Source organism: Lepus europaeus, assembly GCF_033115175.1.
Source record: "Lepus europaeus isolate LE1 chromosome 23 unlocalized genomic scaffold, mLepTim1.pri SUPER_23_unloc_1, whole genome shotgun sequence".
Classification (NCBI taxonomy): domain Eukaryota; kingdom Metazoa; phylum Chordata; class Mammalia; order Lagomorpha; family Leporidae; genus Lepus; species Lepus europaeus.
The window spans coordinates 505,903-528,761 of record NW_026909015.1 but is presented as its reverse complement, the minus strand read 5'-3'; the positions used below and the strand labels follow the sequence as shown (position 1 = coordinate 528,761).

General features: G+C 40.1%; 1 protein-coding gene and 1 pseudogene across 4 annotated transcripts in view; one reads left to right on the top strand and one right to left on the bottom strand.

The window, feature by feature from the left end:
• The window catches only part of LOC133754364 (zinc finger protein 260-like), a 65,184-nt gene that overhangs the window by 9,304 nt on the left and 33,021 nt on the right, over window positions 1-22,859 (top strand). For all 4 annotated transcript variants that reach the window (XR_009865226.1, XM_062184853.1, XM_062184852.1 and 1 more), the window contains exons 2-4: window positions 16,949-17,075; window positions 17,318-17,410; window positions 18,620-20,368. Coding sequence is in view for 3 of the 4 variants with exons in the window: in XM_062184853.1 (XP_062040837.1) it covers window positions 16,952-17,075; window positions 17,318-17,410; window positions 18,620-20,368 (1,966 nt within the window). In the remaining variant the exon portion in view is untranslated. The remainder of the gene's footprint in view (window positions 1-16,948; window positions 17,076-17,317; window positions 17,411-18,619; window positions 20,369-22,859) is intronic.
• Window positions 10,256-12,197, bottom strand: LOC133754365 (vasculin-like protein 1; annotated as a pseudogene).

Sequence of the window (22,859 nt, the reverse complement as noted above, 5' to 3'; positions counted from 1 at the left end):
CACCTTACATAAATTTGGTCAAATGCATAAAGACTGTAAGTTGTTTGTAATACTGTTCATGATGGGATTAAAACAGAAACAACCTAAATGTATATTGATTGGGAATTGATAAACCCATACAACCCAATGTTAAATATGTAATTGTTCTGAAAAATGATTTAAAGACAGATTGCTTATGTAATACAAGGTACAGAAAAAATGCCCCCTTCTAAAGAAAAAAAGACACATGGGTATATATCTCATTTTAAATTTTATTTACTGGCCGGTGCTGTGGCTCACTTGGCTAATCCTCCGCCTGTGGTGCCAGCACCCCAGGTTCTATCCCAGTTGGCGCATCAGTACTAGTCCAAGTTGCTCCTCTTCCAGTCCAGCTCTCTGCTGTGGCCCAGGAAGGCAGTGGAGAATGGCCCAAGTGCTTGGGCACTGCACCCACATGAGAGACCAGGAGGAAGCACCTGGCTCTTGGCTTCAGATTGGCGCAGTGTGTCGACTGTAGCTGCCATTTGGTGGGGGGGGTGAACCAACGGAAAAGGAAGACCTTTCTCTCTGTCTCTCTCTCCCTCATTGTTTAACTCTGCCTGTGAAAAAATATTATTTAATTATTTTCATTTTATTCATAAAGCAGAGAGACAGGCTGGAAGAGATTTCTGCCTGCTAGTTCACTCCCCAAATGAATGCAATTGTTGGGACTTGGACAGGCCAAGCCAGGAGCCAGGAGCTTTAACTGGGTCTTCCACATGGGTACAGTAACCAAGGATTTCAGCCATCTTTCACTGCTTTGCCAGGCACATTAGCAGGGAGTTGGATCAGAAGTGGAACAGCCAGACACAAACCAGTGCCCATAAGGAATGCCAGCATCAAAGAAGGTATTTTGCCACAATACCAGCTCCCTAAATATGTCTATTACGAATGCACTTCAAAAGGATCATGGAAAATGGAGCTAAAAGATGACATTATTTTGGTGTGAATATTGAAATTCATTCTTTTTTATAACACATAGTACATAAATGTTTTTAAAACCTTCCAAAATTTATTACAGCAAGACAGACTTTTTAATGACACTATAAAGTACCCTTGTTTACATGTGTATAGATGTCTCGGAAGATAATATAGGATACTTTTAAGAGAAATATGTTCTGGGGGGCTGGCGCTCTGGTGCAGCATGTTAAAGCCCTGGTCTGAAGTGCCGGCATCCCAAAAGGGCACCAGTTCTAGTCCCAGCTGCTCCTCTTCCAATCCAGCTCTCTGCTGTGGCCTGGGAAAGCCGTGGAGGATGGCTCAAGTCCTTGGGCCCTGTACCCACATGGGAGACACGGAAGAAGCTCCTGTCTCCTGGCTTCAGATTGGTGCAGCTCTGGTCATTGCGGTCAATTGGGGAGTAAACCAGCAAATGGAAGACTTCTCTCTCTCTCTCTGCCTCTCTTTGTGTAACTCTGACTTTCAGGTAAATAAATCTTTAAAAAAAAAAAAAAGAGTAATGTGTTCTGGGAAATATAGTATAGAAAGAAGGGGTAATGTTTTTATTTTAGGCTCTTCTGCAGTATTTAATAGCTAGTATGTGCATTATTGCTAAACATGTATTTTTTTATGATAGAGAGAGGGAGAGAGAAATCTCCAATTATTGGTTTATTCCCCCAAATGGTTGTGACATCTAGGGTAGCCCAGGATGAAGCCAGGGACAAGAAACCCTATCTGGGTCTCCAACATAGGTTGTGGGGATCCAAGCACTTGGGCCATCTTCTGCTGCCTTCTCAGGTGCATTATCAGGAAGCTGGGTTACCAGGAAGCTGGAACAGAAGAGTAGCCAAGACTGATATCAGGCTTTCTGTTATGGGATGCTGGCGTTGCAAGCAACAGCTTAACCTGCAGAATCACCATTCTGCCTTCATACATCATTTTTATAATGTCTTCCTTTAGATCCATTAACATCTCTTAAATTGTCAGGTGTCCTGTAATTGGGTGTATGTATATTTATTATAGTTACATCTTCCTGTTGAATTGACCCCTTAATCTTAGTGCCCTTTTTTTCCCCTTTTAATGGTTTTTGTGATAAAGTCTATTTTGTCTGAAATTAGGGTGATTACACTTACTCATTTTTGGTTTCCATAAGCATGTATACCTTTTCCATCCTTTCACTTTCTGACTGTGGGTTTCTTGGTGAGATGTGTTTCTTGTAGGCAGCAAATAGATGGATCTTGTTTTTTAATCCATTTGGTCTGTCTGCCTCTTTTGGAGAGTAGAGACCACTTATATTCAAGGGTACTATTGATAAGTGATGACTTAGCCCTGCAATTTTTCATAAATATTTCCATTGTTTCCTTTGGATTTCCCTTACAATTTTACCAGGAGAGTTTCTGCCTGTACATTCTTTCACAATGATGACCATTATCTCACTAAAATGTCATCCATTTTGTCATTCCACACCTTCAGGAACTCCTAAGACCCATATCTTTGGTCATTTAATATTATTCCATAAATCGCCATCCTGTTTTTTAATCTCTCTCTCTCTCTCTCCCTCCCTTCCTTCCTTCCTTCCTTCCTCTCTCTCTGTCTCTCTCTTTCTCTTTCTCTTTCTATCCATCTTTCTTTTCTTTTTTTTTTTTTTTTTGGGGGGGGGGGGTTGTTGAATGCCCAGTCAGCCTAAGCCCTGGAGCCAGTGATGTCCTTGGAGTCTTGGGGCACCTCACAGTCTTACATGGGTGTGCAATCCCCTGTCAGTCCTACCAACCAGACTCAGATGCCTCCTCTCAGCTAGTTGCTGGGCTTGTGGATACAAGCTGTTGCAGTTTTCTTCTTAACTCCTCCCTGAGATTGCACTCTTTATACTTTTCTTAAACTTTCTTCCCCTAGACTAGAGCACTAAGCTCCCTACCTATTCTGCCATCTTGGAATCTCATGGTATTATCTTTAGATTTTTAACTCACCATGAGTTGACTTTTCTATAATGTAAGAGGTGTGGGAGTATATTTTCAGCCTTCAGTATATGGTTAGTCACTTTCTTTACTACTTGCTAAAGAAATTCTTCTTTTTCCAAGCATTTTGGTTCCTTTGTTAAAGATGAGTTGCCTTTGGAAATGTGGGTTTATTTCTGCGCTGTCTATTCTGTATTCTGTTACACTGAACTATGTGTCTTTTTTTTTTTTTTTTGGCAGGCAGAGTTAGACAGTGAGAGAGAGAGACAGAGAGAAAGGTATTCCTTCTGTTGGTTCACGCCCCAAATGGCTATCACGGCCAGTGTGCTGCGCTGATCCAAAGCCAAGAGCCAGGTGCTTCTTCCTGGTCTCCTATGCGGGTGCAGGGCTCAAGCACTTGGGCCATCCTCCACTGCCTTCCCAGGCCACAGCAGAGAGCTGGACTGGAAGAGGAACAACCAGGACAGAATCCAGCACCCCAACTGGGACTAGAACCTGGGTGCTGGTCCTACAGGCAGAGGATTATCTTAGTGAGCTGTGGTACCGGCCTATGTGTTTTTATGCCAGTGCTTTCTTGTTTCTGTAATATGTCTTGAAATCAGATACTGTAATTCCTTCAGATTTATTATGTTTTTAAAGATTGCTTGGACCATTTGAGGGTTTTCTTGTTTCAAATGAATTTTTAGTTTGCTTTTAGAGCTAAAAAGCAGGAAGGAAAATTTGAAGAATTTATTTTCTTTTTAAGAAGATTTATTTATTTCAAAGGCAGAGTGACAGAGAGATATAGTAAATGAGTTCTTGAATCTGCTAGTACACTTCCCAAATAGCAACCATTGCTGGGGTTGAGCCAGGTCAAATCCAGCATCTGGAGCTCCACCTAGGTTTCTCACATTGTTGGCAGGGATCCAGGAAGTTGGGTCATCTTTTGCTGCTTTTCCAAGCACATTAACAGGGTGTCGGATCAAAAGTATAGCTGTCAAGACTTGAACACTTGTTCTGATATGGGATACTGGCATTGCAAGTGGCAGCTTAACACATTGTGTCAAAGTGTTAAGCCCTCTATGAAGGATTTCATTGATGCTTTGATGATAATTGCATCAAATGTGTACATTATATTGGACAGTATAAAAATTTCAAAGATACAGTTTTTTCAGTATTGGAATGTGAGACATCTTTCCAATTGTTACATATTTAATTTCTTTCATCATTGCTTTGTGATTTTGTTGTAGGAGGCTTTCAAATCCTTAGTTGAATTGATTGTAAGATATTTTATGTTCTTGTCACAATTGTAAATATATTCTTATAATTTTTCCCAATGAGTTCCCTGTTATGTACAAAAGTCCTACTGATTTTGTTTTTATATTGTATTGCCAATTTTACTGAATTCATTTATCAGTTCCAGTTCTCCATTTTCCTAATAGACCTATGTTATCTACAACCAGAAATATAAATTTGAATTCTTATTTTCCTGTTTGAATAGGTACTGTTCTTCTCTGATTTCATTCATTTGAATCATTTCCTATTTTTGTTAGTCTAGCCAGAGAATTATTTTTTCTTTTCAAAGAATCAGCTCTTCATTTTCATCAGTTTTAATATGCTTAAGATTCTTCCTTGTTTACTTCTGCTGTGATAATTATTATTCACTTTTCTCTACTGCCCTTCGATTTGACTCATTCTTGTTTTTTTCTGGGTCTTAGAGAAGGATAATAGTTGCTTATCTGGTTTCTTTCTTGGGTTTCTAGAAGTTTTAGCCATTTGAAGTTGTAGTTTGTAGTTTCTACATTTTAGTTTCTACATTTCTCTGATAATTAGACCTATATGACTGCAGGACATGGTGGAAGCAATGAGGACGTATTGATTTACTAATAAACTACCACAGAGGATATGATTTAAGTCATGGAAAATTACTTCTCAGTGCTGTGGAGGTTGCAAATGTAAGATCAAATTCACAAGAGGCTTGATTTTTCCATATGCCATGTTCCCGATGGGCTTCACACATATGATGCTGTGTATGATGTTGCATTAGTTGTTAGCACTTCAAGGTATGAGTTTTTATGGAGGCACATTTCAGTTCATGACCATAAAAGGGCCCTATGTTTTACTTCATAGACAGCCATCTCTGGAGGGGACAGAAAATTTGAAGTGGGTGTTAGGATTTCTCATAATATTACTTTCAATACTATCTCATCAAAAGTTGTACTTGCATGTACATATACAAACACAAAAATACTTGTATACATGAACACATACTACAGAGGAAATGCCTGATGGCTGTGTACAGGTAGCATCAATACAATAATCCATAAGATTATCTTATTGGCAGACATTAAAAAGCAAATTAGAAGGAATGACAACAAAATCTACAGTTCCATAATATATACATATATATATATATATGTATAATATTCAGTGTTTATAGTTGTTAAAGAATAAATAATAACATGTGGGACATAAAACCTAAATCTATCTTACATTGTTACACACTAGTCTACGTGAAGGATGTCTCCCTAAAACCTTTTCCTAGGCCAATGCTGTGAGCTAAGTTAAGCCTCCACCTGTAGCACTGGTGTCACATGGGCGCCAATTCATGTCCCTGCCATTGCACTTCTGATCCAGCTCTTTGCTAATGGTCTGGGAAAGAAGTGGAATATGGCCCAAGTGCCTGAGCTCCTGCATCCATGTGGGAGACCCAGAGGAACCTCCTAGCTCCTGGCTTCAGATCAGCCCACCTCCAGCTGTTGTGGCCATTTGGGGAGTGAATCAGTGGGTAGAAGACCTCTGTTCTCTGTCTCTTCATCTCTGTGTCTGTAACTCTGCCTCTCCAATTAATAAATAAATCTTTAAAAAGCAAAAGAGAAAACCTTTCACATCTTATAATTTCTGGCACGAAAAATTTACACAGGACTACAGTACACATAGGAAAGATACATTCTGAAAATCATAAATCTAGTTCATTGTAGCAGAAATTTTAACAAATACTTTTGATTTTCTCAACATTGTATTCTAAATTAATGACATAGTTAGTCATTGTGGGTTTTTCAGCTCTTTGGCAGCCACTCATACTACTTAACAGCTTTTCTAAATTTATCACTATGCATGTTTTTTAACACATGCATTGGATTTTACCAGTTTAGTGAACATTACAGGATTTTTAAAAATTACATTTTAATGATACATGTAGTCAACATCTTCATAGTCTCCAAAACAACTAAATAATAACATGAATCAGTTTTAAGACTGACATTTGATTGTCATTAGCTAATTCAGCTATTTTGTCATTAGTATACTGTAATTACAAACATAATTAATAATTAGCTAAGCATGTAAGTATTAAAATTGAATGATTCATAGAATGTAGGCATGCCAGTGAGTAACAGTAGGGACACTTGTTAGTAAAATTTGTGAGAATTACTTAAAATCTAAACAATAAGCTAGTAAAGTCCCAAAGATGTATAAGAAGCAAAGAAATACCACAGAAAATGTAAGATTCAATAAGAATAAGAGACTTGGTGCTCTCTGAACACAGGTCTGCTTATTTCTCCCGTATCCTGACACAGTGAAATGGAAACACCAGGACCCCTCTCCTGTCTGCTGCCCATTTGGGGGCAATCTATCCTCATTTGCTCTCTCTCCAGTTATCTGTTGCCAATAATATGCTCTGGGTGAATGTGGCTGAGAGGTAGGGTCTTGTCCTATCTGAATTATGGAATCTCTTTGTTTGGTAAGATAACACATAGATCCCATCTTCCATTACATGTCATATTCAAAATAAGCATATCTACAGAAACATCACATTTTTAGTAACTTTAGACTGGAAGACATGGGGATAGGGAAGATTCTCTCTCTCTCTCTCTCTCTCTCTCTTTCAAATAAGTAATTTTATTTAGAAAAATAAATATACCCCAGTCTCCAACATGTCTCTAAAGCTCCCACCTACTTGATCCCTTGATTCCCAGATTGTGTTCTTCAGGGTGTGCTTTCACAGAAAACTGGAATTGTATCTGGAGTGGAGTTGGCACTCAAATCTGTGCATTGTGGAATGTGAGTGTCCATAGCAGCATCTTAAAAACTTGGTCAAATGCCCACTTTCAAATTTGCTTCAGGATGGACAACAATGTTCTGTTGTTGAGAGTGGTGATATTTACACATAAGTAAAATCCATGTAAAATATGGCTTCCCTTTCCTAGGATACATTGCATCTTTTATGGAAAATCTGAATATTAATTCATGAGAAATTAATAGAGTAGTAGAAGGTGGTTCTAAAAGAATGACTCTGGATGGCCTTGTTAGGAATGGTGACATAAAATGTATCTGTCTTTTTAAAGAATGTAATTATAAAATAAGTAAATATAAAACTAAGTATGGTCAGACATGAGTGAAGACTAATACTTTTAATAGTGATGAATCAGAAAAATCTGATTTCAGGTTTTCTTTTTCTAGTATGAAGTTTATTTTTTATGTCTTCTTCTATTTCTTTAATGTTTTGCAATTTTCATTGTAGAGATCTTTCACCTGGTTGCTTAAATTTATTCCAAGATATTTGATTTTCTTTGGAGCTATTGTGAATGGTACTGATCTTATAAGTTCTTTCTCATGCATGGCGTTGTGTATGTATTGAATTTCTGTGTTAGTTTTATATCCTGCCACTTCACCACTATTTTGAGTTTCAAAAGTCTTCTTTAAATGTTTGGTAGAATTCAGCAGTGAAGCCATCTGGCCCTGGGCTTTTCTTTGTTAGGAGGGTCTTTATTACTAATTCAGTCTCTATCTTGGTTACTGGTCCATTTAGATTTTCTATATCTTCATGACTAATTTTGGTAGATTGTATTTTTCTAGGACTCTACCCATTTCCTCTATTGATTTGGTTCTTTTTTTGTTAGTTGCACCATGATGTATCAATTTTATTTGTTTTTAAAAAATCAACTTCTCAGCCGGCGCCGCGGCTCACTAGGCTAATCCTCCGCCTTGCGGCGCCGGCACACCGGGTTCTAGTCCCGGTCGGGGCACCTATCCTGTCCCGGTTGCCCCTCTTCCAGGCCAGCTCTCTGCTGTGGCTAGGGAGTGCAGTGGAGGATGGCCCAAGTCCTTGGGTCCTGCACCCCATGGGAGACCAGAAGAAGCACCTGGCTCCTGCCTTCGGAACAGTGCGGTGCGCCGGCCGCAGCGCGCTACCGCGGCGGCCATTGGAGGGTGAACCAGCGGCAAAAGGAAGACCTTTCTCTCTGTCTCTCTCTCTCACTGTCCACTCTGCCTGTCAAAAAAAAAAAAATCAACTTCTCATTTCACTGATTTTTTGTGTTCTTTTATTGGTTTTGATTTTGTTTATTCTTTTTAAATTTATGCATGTATTCTAATAGTCTCTTTGTGGAGCCTTTTGGTTTCCCTATATATAAGGCTATGTTATCTGCAAACAGGGAAAATTTTAGTTTCTCCATTCTAATTTGTGTTTCTTTGATTTCCTTTATGTTTTTTATTTTTGCTCTGGTTAAAACTTTCACAGTTGTATTGAATAGCAGTGGTGAGAGTGAGCAACTTCATCTGGTTCCAGTTTTCAGTGGAGATGCTTCCAATTTTTCTCATTAAATATGATACTGTTGAAGATTTGCCGTATATGGCCTTGATTTTGTTAAGGAATGTTCTTTCTACACCCAATATGTTTACAGTTTTTATAATGAAAGAATTTTGTGTTTTATAAAATGCTTTTTATGCCTCTATTGAAATCATTATATGGTTTTCATTCAGTTTGTTAATGTGATGTATCACATTTATTGTTTTGCTTATATTGAGCTATATTCCCTCATACCAGTGATAAGTCCTTCTTGGTCTGTGTGAATGATCTTTCTTATGTGTTGCTGGATTCAATAAGCAAGAACTTTGAAGAGGATTTTTGCATCTGTGTTCATCAGTGGTATTGTTCTTTATTTATCTTTCTGTATTGTATATTTTTTTTCTAATTTGGGAATGGAGGTAATACAGGTCTCATCAAGGAGACCTGAAGTCAGGAGACTGGAGCTTCTTTCATGTCTCTCACAGGGGTTCAGTGTCCCAAGCATTTGGCCCATTCTATGCTGCCTTCCTAAACACATTAGCAGTGAGCTGAATCAGTTTGAAGCATTAATGTTATGATACTATCCTTGTAGTTCAAGGATATAGAACCCATCTGGTACAAAGTCCCTTTTGTGGGTGGGCCTTGAGAACTAGTGGACTTCGCCTATGTTCCAGGTAATTTAAAAGGCATGTGAGCCCCTAGAATGAAGAAGACACAGAGAGCACTAAGGATAGCACCTATAGAATTTATTTGGATTGGTTTTAGTACCTTTCATTGGAGAGGGTTCCATAAAAGTAGGGCTAATTTGTAGTATTAGTGACAATTAAGTTTTGAAATGAGGCATTCATTGCACCAGAACCCAAGAAGCATTGTAAGATATTAGCCTTGTATGTTCTTCACAAGTGTGTCAAATAGTCTTCTTCAGTAAGCATGTATCTTGTGCTCCTAATAAAAGTTGGGTGCAGTTAAATTCTTTGCAAAAATTGAGTCTGATGCCAAACTCAATGAGGTGCCCATGTATACCCTAGAAGAAATGTCTTTTCAAGGTGAAAGCAAACTGAGCCTGAGGGGCTTTTGGGAAAGTGAACAAAACACAATTGCCATGCTTGTAATAGCCAAGACATGTCATTTATTTATTGAGAGGCATCAGGTATGTTAATATTAGATATAAGGCATTGTAGACATAATGGATGCCATATAACATTAAGATTTTAGTCACCTACCATGAGGTGCCATATATTTTTTTCCAGATTTAAGTGGTAAATTAGTTTGCCAAATCGTGAATTTTGGAAGAAAAACCTTATTTTTTCTTTTTTCCAAACTGATGCAAAATATTCCAAGTAAGTTATTTTATGCAGTAGTTTTCCCCCTCAACAGACCTGTGATAACCACATCTTTTAAATCTGTAAATAATGTTATCAAAATAATCCTAATCTTTGAAATCTCACAAAAATTTATATTTTACAATCCACCCTGTATATCAAGGCTGCAAGAATAACACATTTCCTATATCCAAATATTTTACAGCTGTACCCAAAAAGAAAAACAAAAAACCACATATGCTTGGTTAAGGGCTAAAGTTACCCAAGCAGCCAAAAATAAAATAAAATATCCAAATTATTAGCATTAATTTAATACAATTATAACTTCAATAGTTACTTTGTCATTGACAATGATTGCTTGAGCACAGGGTTGCATGCCCCAGGGCTGGTAGTAGAAGCTGTTGCTGCAGACCAGTGTCTCCTCTACATCTCTGCACTGCCAGCTCCCACCGTGTACACTGGGTGTATGTACACATATACTTTAAAAATCTTTCCTCCACACAAACTTCTTTCTATTAAGCAGATAACATGGAAGAACAATGACAAAAGCTAAACAAGCCAATCGCTTTCTCTTTGGGTTACAATTATTTCCCTTGTGCATGAAGAAGTCAATGAAAACATAAGGAAAGGAAAAGAACGATTTCTCTCGTACACTCCCTAAACACACAGGCCGAGTTTGCTGGGTCAGAAATGACTGTGAGCATTTCTATGTCTACTTCCAGGCATCATCATCTGATGTTTCACTGCTACTGGTTTCTGTGTCTGAGTCCTCCTCAAACTCTGCTTTACCAGTGCTTCTCCAGGGGAGAACAGGCCGGAACTGCGGCTCTGCAAGAAGCCATTTTTCCTGAAGCCATTTCTTCTCAGCTGCTCTGTCTTCCTGTGGAACTCTTTGAGCTCATCTTCTGTGAGGGGAAGGCAATTCTCATCATTTTCAGGGTATTCCTGCCATCCCATTGCTTTCAGTAACCTGTGCTCTGCTTCCAGGGAATGTGAGAGGACCTCTCCTTCTTCCACTACAGGGAGAGAAAGACCATTCTGATGACAGCCTTCCTCTCCATTTTCCTTTGGTTCAGGTGTGCTGTTGTCCTCCAAATCCTCAGGTTTGTCACAGTCTCTGCTCTCTGAGAAGTCTCCATTTCGGTCATCCTTCAGAGTCTTCAGGAACTCACTCTTCCTGTCAGTGGTTCGGCGGCTCAACTTGGTCAGATGAGAGGATCTGATCTCAATTGGAGGGGTGGTGCTGGAGGGACTCTCTTTGGGAGAGTTTAGAACTGCAGCACCAGCCAGTGCCACTGGCTTAGTAACAGAGATTGGACTGGTAAAAGCAGACTCCCGGCTAGAGGAAAGGGATCCTGATTTGTGTTCCAATCTGTTAGCTTTCCATGCATTGGGCTTGGAAGGAGGTGGTGCATGCTTAGCAACCAAGTTCTTATAGACACTTGGAGTGATGGTTGATGCTTTGTTCCCACTTGCATGCTGAGATCCTGGTGAGGTGAATGCAGCAGAGAAGGCAGCAGCAGGATCCTTTTGGGAAATTTTTTTGATGACTAACATCTTGGAAAGTTGCTTGGCACTAGGTGGGTTTTCCCACAATCCAGAAAGGGTCCCAATAGGTCTGCATGGCTGATTCTGTGTGCCAGCTTCTGGATTCAACGAAGGAAAATCTTCCTCTTCAAATTGTAGTTTTTCCACCTTGTCTTCTTTCTTTTCTTCCCTAATCTCTGTTGGAGGCTTTTCCTGAAAGGCACAGCCTTTCCGGATATGCAAGCTGCTATTCCAGTGTCTGGTTTCCTGCTCCACCTCCACTCCGCTGGCTCACACCATCGTGCTGACCTCGCGAAGAGCCATGCCAACCAGATGTGTTCCCTGTGATTCCAGCATATGCTCCTTTAGAGACACCAGAGTCCACAGAATCATGGTGGAACAGGGAGGGCTGGTGCCAGGAATCTGTAGTTCATAGGGGTCCATTGTTAAAAAAACCATCAGAGGAATTGTGTCAATGGCAGCTTACTCCAAATCTACCTTCTCCTCAGGGAAGATGTTCTCTGTGTTTTTCAAAGGTGGCTGTAGGTGACTTAGCTGACTGTGGTGTTGAGAAATTTGGCCAAGCAGGAACAAAGTCATGCTGCGCCATTTAGGTCCAGAGTCTCTTTTTAGCAAGGTGAGGCATCCAACCTCATGGCCAGGATCCCAGAGTGTAACCTCTGTGGTCCTGTTCTTGAACTCCTTGAGTCTGCCAGCTGGATCTCCCACGAGATTTTCTTGTGAAAAGGGTGCTTAAGTAGCCTGGCCAGCAGCATGCCTTGTGATGAAGCACAGAAAATGCCAGGCTCCGCGTGGATCTCTCTCAGTCCCTTCAATTGTTCATCTTAAACTATCTAGTTTCTGACACGTTTCCAAATGGGGGGAAGGGGGAAGAGGAAGGAGGAAGGGGGCCATAAAAAGTATTTGTTACATTTAAAAAAGGGGGGAAGGGGAAAGAGCTATGTCTACATTCACCTCATTCAACTTCCTTGAGTAATGGCACTATGATGTTGCTTAAATGGGTAATACATGGGCATTTGAACAGTGAGTGCAAACACTGTTCATAACAAGGTCATAGCTAGAGAGACAGGTAAGCTCATATGTGGGCAAACACTGTCATTAAGGTGATAAATGAAAAATAAAATATTAAAGCACTATAAAAGATCTTCTGAGTAGTCAACTCCAGTGGCAAAATATCCACATGACAAAGCCCTTAAAACATAAATCTCATTATTCTCACACAACTACTAAAAAGTGTGCAGATATATATTTATACTTGTCTTAACCTTCAAAATCTAAGGATAGGAGAAATTTTGTTTATAAAGTTTTAAAAAAATCAGGAACTTGATATACTTTTCCCTCTAAGGAATAGCAGCTTTCAAGGCAAATTTCTTGGTATAAAGCTCCTAAATGTATATTCTATTTCTTTGTTCTTCATAAATTCAGAGCAAAATTCAAATAAGTAAAAAGAGAGGAGTAAAGGATAGACAAGGAGAAAGACAGTTCCAAAATGAGGTTTGCTTCTCTTCTGGTTTCTTTATTTTACTTGCTCTGCTCCTTCCCCTAAACTGTATCCAGCTCCTGGAAGGTGATTCAAAGAATCTTCAATGCTTCAGTAGAGAAATCACTTATTATTTTGGATCCATTTCAGTCATTAAAAAGGCCACACAAATTCACCACTCGGGCAGTGGCAGGGCTACAACAGGGATGAGACGTGGCGTCTGAAGACAGGGGCCCCAGCCTCTCGACCTGCCAGAGGTGACTAGCCCACAACCATAACAAAGCTCTTCCCAAAATGGCTGCCCGGCCCACAAGGCTCAGGAGGGGTAGAGCGGCTGGAGGAGGAGGAGCAACGACCAGCCTGGGTCCCCCTCCCCAACCAACCCCCGGAATAAAAACCTTCTTATTAATTAAGTCTAATGTAGTACTTTTTCCCCAGAAAACTTTTATTTAAGGAATACAAATTTTATATATTTAATAATTAGAACTTTAGGATCATGTTGATTCTTCCCACTGTACCCACCATCCCACCCACTCTCCCACTGCTCCTCCTCCTCCCTCTCCTCTTCCAAGTCTGATTTTTTTTTTTGGGGGGGGGGGCGGCAGAGTGGACAGTGAGAGACAAAGAGAAATGTCTTCCTTTTCTGTTGGTTCACCCCCGAATGACTGCTGCAGCCGGCGCACCACACTGATCCACAGCCAGGAGCCAGGTGCTTCTCCTGGTCTCTCATGCAGGTGCAGAGCCCAAGGACCTGGGCCATCCTCCACTGCACTCCCCAGCCACAGCAGAGAGCTGGACTGGAAGAGGAGCAACCGGGACAGAATTCAGTGCCCTGACTGGGACTAGAACCTGGGGTGCTGGCACCACAGGTGGAGGATTAGCCTATTGAGCCACGGCGCCAGCCACTAATATCTATTTTTAAATTAACTTCATACACATAATATAAGAGCTCAAAATATAGTATGGAAAAAATTAATTGTTCCTAAGTAGTTGAGAAAAGGGCTTTTCAAATTCACTACTTCTCAAAGTGTCACTTTGTCTTCTATAGATTACAATTTTGGTGCTCTATTTGTTATCAAAGGTCAGGCAGAACGTATGGTATTTGACCTTTTGGGACTGGCTTATTTCACTCAGTATGATTTCCAGCTTCCTCCATTTGCTACAAATGACTAAGTTTTTTTGTTTATTTTGTTTTGTTTTTTGTTTTTTAACTCTGTGTAGTACTCCATAGTGTCAATATTCCATAACTTCTTTATCCAGTCTTCATTTGAATGACACTTGGGTTGCTTCTATGTCTTACTTATTGTTAATTCAGCTAGCTTCAATAAACATGGGAATACAGATAACTCTTTTATATGCTGATTTCATTTCCTTTGAGTAAATTCCCAGAAATAGAATGCTTCTGTCATATGATTGGTCTATATTCAGATTTCTGAGGTATCTCCAAACTGTCATCCATAGTGGCTTTACCAGTTTACATTCCCACCCAAAGTGAATTAGGGTACCTTTTTTCCCACATCCTTGTCAGCATTTGTTTGTTGCTTTCTGTATGAAAGCCATTGTAATGGAGATGAGATGAAACCTCCTTGTGGTTTTTATTTGCATTTCCCTGGCAGCTAATGATTCTGGGCATTTTTTCATGGTCTCTTGGTCATTTGGATTTCCTCTTTTGAAAAATGCCAATTTGGGTGCTGACACTGTGGCAGAGTGGGTAAGGCTGCTGCCTGCAGTGCTTGCATCCCATATGGGCACCAGTTTGAATCCCGATTGCTACACTTCCAATCCAGCTCTCTGCTATGGCCTGGAAAATAGTAGAAGATGGCCCAAGTCCGTGGGTCCCTGCACCCATGTGGGTGGGAGACCTGGAAGAATCTACTGGCTTCTGGATTTGGATCTGCAAAGCTCTGGCTGTTTTAGCCATCTGGGGAATGAACCAATGAATGGAAATCCTCTCTCTCTCTCTCTGCCTCTCTTGAACTCTTTCAAATAAAATAATATAATAATTTTTTTTTTTTCAAAAAAGAGAAAGATGCCTGCTTAAGTCCTTACCTCATTTCTTAACTGGATTGTTTGTTTTGTTGTTGTTAAGTTTCTTGATCTCTTTATATATTCTGGTAATTAATCCTTTATCAGTTTCATAGTTTGCAAATAATATTTCTCATTCTGTTGGTTGCCTCTTCACTTTGCTGAGTAGAAATGTTTCCCATGCCAATGTTTTGCAGGGTTTCCCCAATGTTATGTGATTATTTGATGGTATCCAGTCATAGATTTACATCCATTTTGGGTGGATTTTTAATGTAATAAAATTTAATACCTGAAGACATTGAGTTTCCATTTATCAGGCCATTTAGGTAATTTATTTTGGGAATCTATGAATTCCTATTTTCTCTAGACAAGTTCTGACTTAAGAGCTATATTTTATTACTCTTTCCTTTAAACTATCTCTTCCAGCTGTCAGATTGTTTTACTACACTTAACTATTAAAAATTAGGCAATACTATAGTTAAAGTGAGATATACCAAGTAAACTATTTTTCTTCTGATGCACATTTTAGAACTTATGAAAAATTTATATTGAGTACCCTGTTTAAATTCAGTAGGATCCTAGGGTAAGACTATTGTATACACTACTGATTATACCTTTGAAACTTTGTGAATAAGTGCATGCAGAACCAGAGAAAGTTGATGTATATTTCATGCTGTCAAGAATAAGAATCAGCATCTTTGTTATCTTTTTTAATTATACCATTTAAAAATAAATTTTAGATTTCCAAATACATCAAATTATACACTTTTTAGAAATATATACATATATACAAGTGTAGTTTATACCTTTTTCATTTTTCTGATTTATCTAGACTTTTAAAAAGATTTATTGGGGCCAGTGCTGTGGTGCTGCAGTTAAAGCCTCCACCTGTGGTGGCAGCATCCCATATGGGTAGTGATTCATGTCCCAGCTCATCATTTCCAATCCAGCTCCATGGTAAAGTGTCTGGGAAAATAGGTCCCAAGTCCTTTAGCTTATTCACCCATGTAGGAGATGCAGAAGAAACCCCTGGCTGCGGGCTTCAGATTGTCCCAGCTCCACATGGCAGCTATATGGGCTGTGAACAAGCACATGAATGATCCTTATTTCTCTCTCTCTCTTGAAATCTGCCATTCAAATAAGTAACGTTTAAAGAATATTTATGTAATTGAAATAAATAGTTATGAGATCTTCCATCCATTGATTCTCTCCCCAAAATAGCTACTATGGCCAGAGGTGGGCCAGGCTGAATCTAAGAGGTGTGTCTGGGTCTGCCGTGTGGGTGGCAGAGGTGCACACACTTGTGCCATCTTTTGCTGCTTTCCCAGGAGCAGTGGCAGGGAGCTGGCTCAGAAGTGGAGCAACTAATACACAAACTTGCACACATATGGGTTGTCAGCATTGTTCATTCCCCTCATAGTGTCACATAAGGTTTCTAGTCTTTCCCGCTGAACACTTCTACATTCTTCTCCTTAACATTGCTCATTTATGGGTCAATATTGTCCCTCTTTCAGCCTGCCCTGCAATCCCCCTTGACAGATTCTGGCCATTTGTGACCTGAAACTCCTGTTCCTTGAAGTGGGTATTTTTTACAGTCTTTAGAACATAGTTTGACTCCCTGTTGAATGCTTTTGTGTGGCTGCCCAATGCTCAATAAGTCTAAAAAGAAACCAGATCCTTGGGGCCGGTGCTGTGGCATAGAGTGTAAAGCCGCCACCTGCAGTGCTAGCATCCAAAATGGGTGTCGGTATGAGACACAGTGGTTCCACTTCTGATCCAGCTCTTTGCTATGGCCTGGCAAAGCAGTAGAAGATGGCCCAAGTGCTTGGGCCCCTGCACCCTTGTGGGAGACTCAGAAGAAACTCCTTGCTTCTGGGTTTGGATCGGTGCAGCTCTGGCCATTGCGGTCACCTGAGGAGTGAACCAGTGGATAGAAGAACTCTCCTCCCTCTCTCTCTGCCTCTTCTTCTCTCTCTGTATAACTCTGACTTTAAAAAGAAAAAGAAAAAAGAAATATCCTTAATTCCTCCTTCATACCCATGTAGAAAATACACAACTGTGAGTGTTGTTATGTGACAGAATTGATATGTTGACCAAAAGTGTTCTATCACAGGTGATGATAACATTTGAAGACCTCGCTGTGTACTTTACCTGGGAAGAATGGCAGAATATGAACAAAGCTCAGAAAATCCTGTACAAGGATGTGATGCTAGAAACTTACAGCAGTCTGTTCTCCTTGGGTGAGTGACATCCATCACAAGCTGAATGGCAATATTTTCTTGCTATTTGACAAATAAGTGATCACTTCATAAAATTTAATAATGCGCAGGTATAGAATTTAAGTCCATGAATAATCTGAAAACCTGCCATCGAGGAAAGGATTCACATTGGAACATCTGCTGCATAGCTCCTAGACCAAGCTGTACTCCTCTAGTTAACCCAAAATAGATTTCACAAAGTCTTACATTGTTTCCATTAATAGGAAAATGCATTAGCAAACCTGACTTGATCTTCAAGTTGGAGCAAGGTGCAGAGCCATGGATGATGGAAGAATGTCTAAATCAGAGCCTTCCAGGTCAGTTTGCTCATAATGGGCAGGGGGGCCAAGGCAGAAAGAGTGCAACAGGTCTTGACTGGTGCTCTTTCCATGAATTATTACCAAGTCTTACTCCTGATGACAGCTGGTTTTGTGCACCAGACACTCAGACACAGAATATCTATGGCTACCAGTATTTCTCCAACTCTTTTATTCTTGGATGAAGATGTTCTTTGATTTCAAAAAGACAAACAAAACCCTTCCAGTCCTCCTCTGATGTTACTAATGCACTTTTCTAGTTTAGATACATTCCACAAATGCTAATTTGTCCTTCTATACACTTTCATAACTTTTCCTTCATTAAGCTATTAATTCCTTTGGTGCTCATTAACTGGGTAACTTATAGAAATTTGTTACTCATCACTCAGATTGAGTTCCAATCATGTTTTCCTGGACAGGAAACTTGCTATTTTAGCATCTCAGGACTGAACCAGTAAATACTTTCTCTTTCTTTGTCTCTTTTAATTTTTTTCTCTCTCTGTGACTCAGATAAATAAGAAAATGATAGGTTGTTGGAAACATTTGAGAAGTGAGCCAGAGGCTGACAACCCCCTGTTTCATTCTCTTTTTGTGTCTCATTCTCTGTCTCTCTGATTCTCAAGTGAGTAAATAAGTAAGTAAAGGGCACATGATGGTCAGGAGTAAGCCTCTATGCTGTGATGTCATAAATCATGGAATTAAGCATGAAAAGCATGAAGCTAAGCATGCAAATAAGTGATTCTAGACTCATTAAGACAGTCGTGAGATTCTGAGTATCAAGGTCACGTTCTTTCTGACGTACTATAGGGGATCAAGCACATGAACCATCATTTACTGCCTTCCAGTTTACATAAGCAGATGTATTGGAAGCAGAGTAGCCAGGGCTGAAACTCGCACTGTTTTTGGTTGCAGGCATCCTAAGCAGTGACTTAACACATGTTGCCACAAAACCCATTCTGCCATACTTGAAAAAAAATTCAGTTAGTAAACAAGATTATGTTGAACTTTGGGTTATATATTGGAACAAATTAAAATATCCATGTATTAGGGAGTAAAAACAATATAATTGTCATGAATTAGTATCTTGAACTAATATTGTAAAAATCTTATGCTACTTGGATAACAAGTAACTTCATTTCCTTTACATGAATATGCTAGAAGAAACAGTTATATGTGATTCAGTGACATAGTTATATTTTATTCTTACAGTTTCCATGAAAAGGGGTGACCTGCCTAGGATCAACCAGGAAAGTCAGGACAAAAATCTGAATCAGAATGTAATGAAAAATAATAAGACATCAACTCCCAAGAGAGTTGAATTAAGAAAAACACTTAATTTAAGTTCAAGCCATATTCCAAAACTGATTATTGAAAAGAGAAATAGTGAGCATGGAAAAGCTACGTTCCGTAAATCATACCTCATCATGCATCAGAAAATTCACACAGAGGTTAAACCTCATAAATGTGATGACTGTGGAAAAGCCTTTTATAGTAAGTCACAAGTCATCAGTCATCAGAGAATCCACACAGGGGAGAAACCTTATGAATGTAATGACTGTGGAAAAGCCTTTAGCCGGAAGACAAACCTCATAATGCATCAGAGAATTCACACAGGGGAGAAACCGTATGAATGTAATGACTGTGGAAAAGCCTTTGCTAGTAAGTCACAACTCTTCAGACATCAGAGAATTCACACAGGGGAGAAACCTTATGAATGTAATGAGTGTGGAAAAGCCTTTGTCCAGAAGTCACAAGTCATCAATCATCAGAGAATTCACACAGGGGAGAAACCTTATGAATGTAATGACTGTGGAAAAGCCTTTGTCCAGAAGTCACAAGTCATCAATCATCAGAGAATCCACACAGGTGAGAAACCTTATGAATGTAATGACTGTGGAAAAGCCTTTGCTAGTAAGTCACAACTCTTCAGACATCAGAGAATTCACACAGGGGAGAAACCGTATGAATGTAATGAGTGTGGAAAAGCCTTTGTCCAGAAGTCACAAGTCATCAGACATCAGAGAATCCACACAGGGGAGAAACCTTATGAATGTAATGAGTGTGGAAAAGCCTTTGTCCAGAAGTCACAAGTCATCAGTCATCAGAGAATCCACACAGGGGAGAAACCTTATGAATGTAATGACTGTGGAAAAGCCTTTGCTAATAAGTCACAACTCTTCATACATCAGAGAATTCACACAAGGGAGAAACCGTATGAATGCAAGGACTGTGGAAAAGCCTTTGTCCGGAAGTCACAAGTCATCAATCATCAGAGAATCCACACAGGGGAGAAACCTTATGAATGTAATGACTGTGGAAAAGCCTTTGCTAGTAAGACACAACTCTTCAGACATCAGAGAATTCACACAGGGGAGAAACCGTATGAATGTAATGAGTGTGGAAAAGCCTTTGTCCAGAAGTCACAAGTCATCAGACATCAGAGAATCCACACAGGGGAGAAACCTTATGAATGTAATGAGTGTGGAAAAGCCTTTGTCCAGAAGTCACAAGTCATCAGACATCAGAGAATTCACACAGAGGAGAAATCGTATGAATGTAATGAGTGTGGAAAAGCCTTTGCTAGTAAGTCACAAGTTATCAGTCATCAGAGAATTCACACAGGTGAGAAACCGTATGAATGCAATGACTGTGGAAAAGCCTTTGTCCAGAAGTCACGCGTCATCAGACATCAGAGAATCCACACAGGGGAGAAACCTTATGAATGTAATGACTGTGGAAAAGCCTTTGCTAATAAGTCACACCTCATCAGGCATCAGAGAATCCACACAGGGGAGAAACCGTATGAATGTAATGACTGTGGAAAAGCATATGGCCATAAATCAGACCTCAGAACACATCAGAGAATTCACACAGAGGAGAATCCTTATGAATGTCATGACTGTGGAAAAGGCTTTGCAGCTAAGTCGGACCTCATCAAACATCAGAGAATTCACACAGGTGAGAAACCTTATGAATATGACTGGAAAAGCCTTGGCCAGAAATCAAAACTTAGAATGCATTAGAGAATTCACACAGGGGATAAACCTTATAAATGTAATTCCTGTGGGAAAGCCTTTGGCTAGAAGTCACAACTCATAATGCATTGGAGAATTCCCCCAGGGGAGAAACCTTATGAATGAGATGATTGTGAAAAATCAGCCTTTGGCCAGAAATCAAACCTCATAATGCATCTGAATATTCAGATAGGGGAGTATTCTTCTATATGTAATGACTATGTGAAACCCGTTGACTGTAAGTCAGAATTCTTCATCACAGAATTCATACATGGGTTGTTGCAGTTGATTTCTCAACAATGTTGCAGTAGATTCATTTCTGAGAGGAGGTGCGTGGTGGGGGCAAGAGGTGTGGGGTCACCACACAGACCCCGGGCATCAGATGAAAGCAGGCTTGAGGCAAGCAGCCCACAGACTCATTTATTTCAGTTCGTACAACAGCTTATATAGCCAAGACCAGCCTGTCCTGTCAATGGGCGCTGTATGCCCCAACCAATCACAGCCTGTTGCCAGGCCAGCTCCATTGCCAGGTGGGTTTCAAAGCCATTCCTGAGTACCTGACGCTGGCTTGCCAGCGACCATCTTCTCATTCCACCACAAAGGGGAAAACCTCATGAATGTAATGATTGTGGGAAAGTGTTTTGCTATCAATTTTAGCACCTAAGACATCAGAGAATTCACAAGCAATTTCCCTCACAGTCACAAAAGGGAGAACCTTATGAATAGAACAAGTGTAGAAAACCCTTTTGCTGTAAATCATACCTCTTTAAACCTAAGAAAATTTACATGAGGAGAAATTTTATGGGCTGTAATTACTTAGAAAGCCGTAATTCAACCCGCATTGCACATCATGAAATTCATATAGATTGTAGGATGTCTGGCTGTAATGTTTTTGGAAAGCTGTGGCTGCTGGTGGCAGGATAGCTGGTATTGGCACTACAGCCAGGGATGCTGCTGTTCTTGCTGCTGTTGCTGCTGCCCCTGAGGGTGTCTGAGTAGGGCTATGCCTGGGTGGTAGCTGCAACTGCCATGATATTGACCATTTCCAAGTTGTAACAGCCTCAATTTCTGAGTTCTTGTTACGCTGGCTATTGGCTATAAACCCAGCAGTTTTGGATGTATTTATTACCTTCACTGAATTGGAGAACTCCTAGGTGGTCATCTCCTCCACCACTATATCCACCTTGGTTCTGAAAGCCTCCTTGGTTACCTCTATGTCTTCAGTTGAATATACTTGACTTTTTTCAAGCTAGCAAAAATTGTTAGATTTTTATGACAAACATACAGACAACTTATAGCTTCTAAATCTGTGTTTTCACTGAACTAGTTTTTAGGTTCAGATTTTAGGTTCAGATTTTGGGATGTCGGCACTTCAGGCCAGGTCATTAACCCACTGCACAACAGTGCTGACCCCTGATTTTGTATCTTGCTACTTTACCAAAATCTTCTATAAATTCCAATAATATCTTGGAGCAGATTTTTGAATTTCATGAAAGAGAAGTCATTGTCGGCAAATAGGAATAGTTTGATTTCTTCCTTCCCAGTTTGTATCCCTTTGATTTATTTTTCTTGACTAATGGCTATGGCTAAAACTTCCAGTACTATATTGAATAGCAATGATGAGAGTGGGCATCCCTCTCTGGTGCCGGATCTCAGTGGGAATGCATCCAACTTTTTCTCATTGAATTTGACGCTGGCTGTGCATTTGTCATAAGTTGCCTTGATTTTGTTGAGGAATGTTCCTTCTATACCCAATTTCTTTATAGTTTTCATCATGAAAGGGTGTTGTATTGTATCAAATATTTTCTCCACATCTATTGAGATAATCATATGATTTTTCTTCTGCAGTTTGTTGAGGTGGTGTATCTCATTGATAAATTTACCAATGTTGAGGCCGGCGCCGCGGCTCACTAGGCTAATCCTCCGCCTTGCGGCGCCGGCACACCGGGTTCTAGTCCTGGTCGGGGCGCCGGATTCTGTCCCGGTTGCCCCTCTTCCAGGCCAGCTCTCTGCTGTGGCCCGGGAGTGCAGTGGAGGATGGCCCAAGTACTTGGGCCCTGCACCCCATGGGAGACCAGGATAAACACCTGGCTCCTGCCATCAGATCAGCGTGGTGCGCCGGCCGCAGCGCGCCAACTGTGGCGGCCATTGGAGGGTGAATCAATGGCAAAGGAAGACGTTTCTGTCTCTCTCTCTCACTATCCACTCTGCCTGTCAAAAAAAAAAAAAAAATTTACCAATGTTGAACCATCCCTGCATATCAGGGGTAAATCCCAATTTGTCTGGGTGGATTACCTTTCTAGTGTGTTGTTGAATTCTATTGGCTAGAATTTTATTAGGATTTTTGCATCTATGTTCATCAGGGAAACTGGTCTATAATTCTCTTTCTCTGCTGCATCTTTTCCAGGTTTAGGGATTAAGGTGATGCTGGCTTT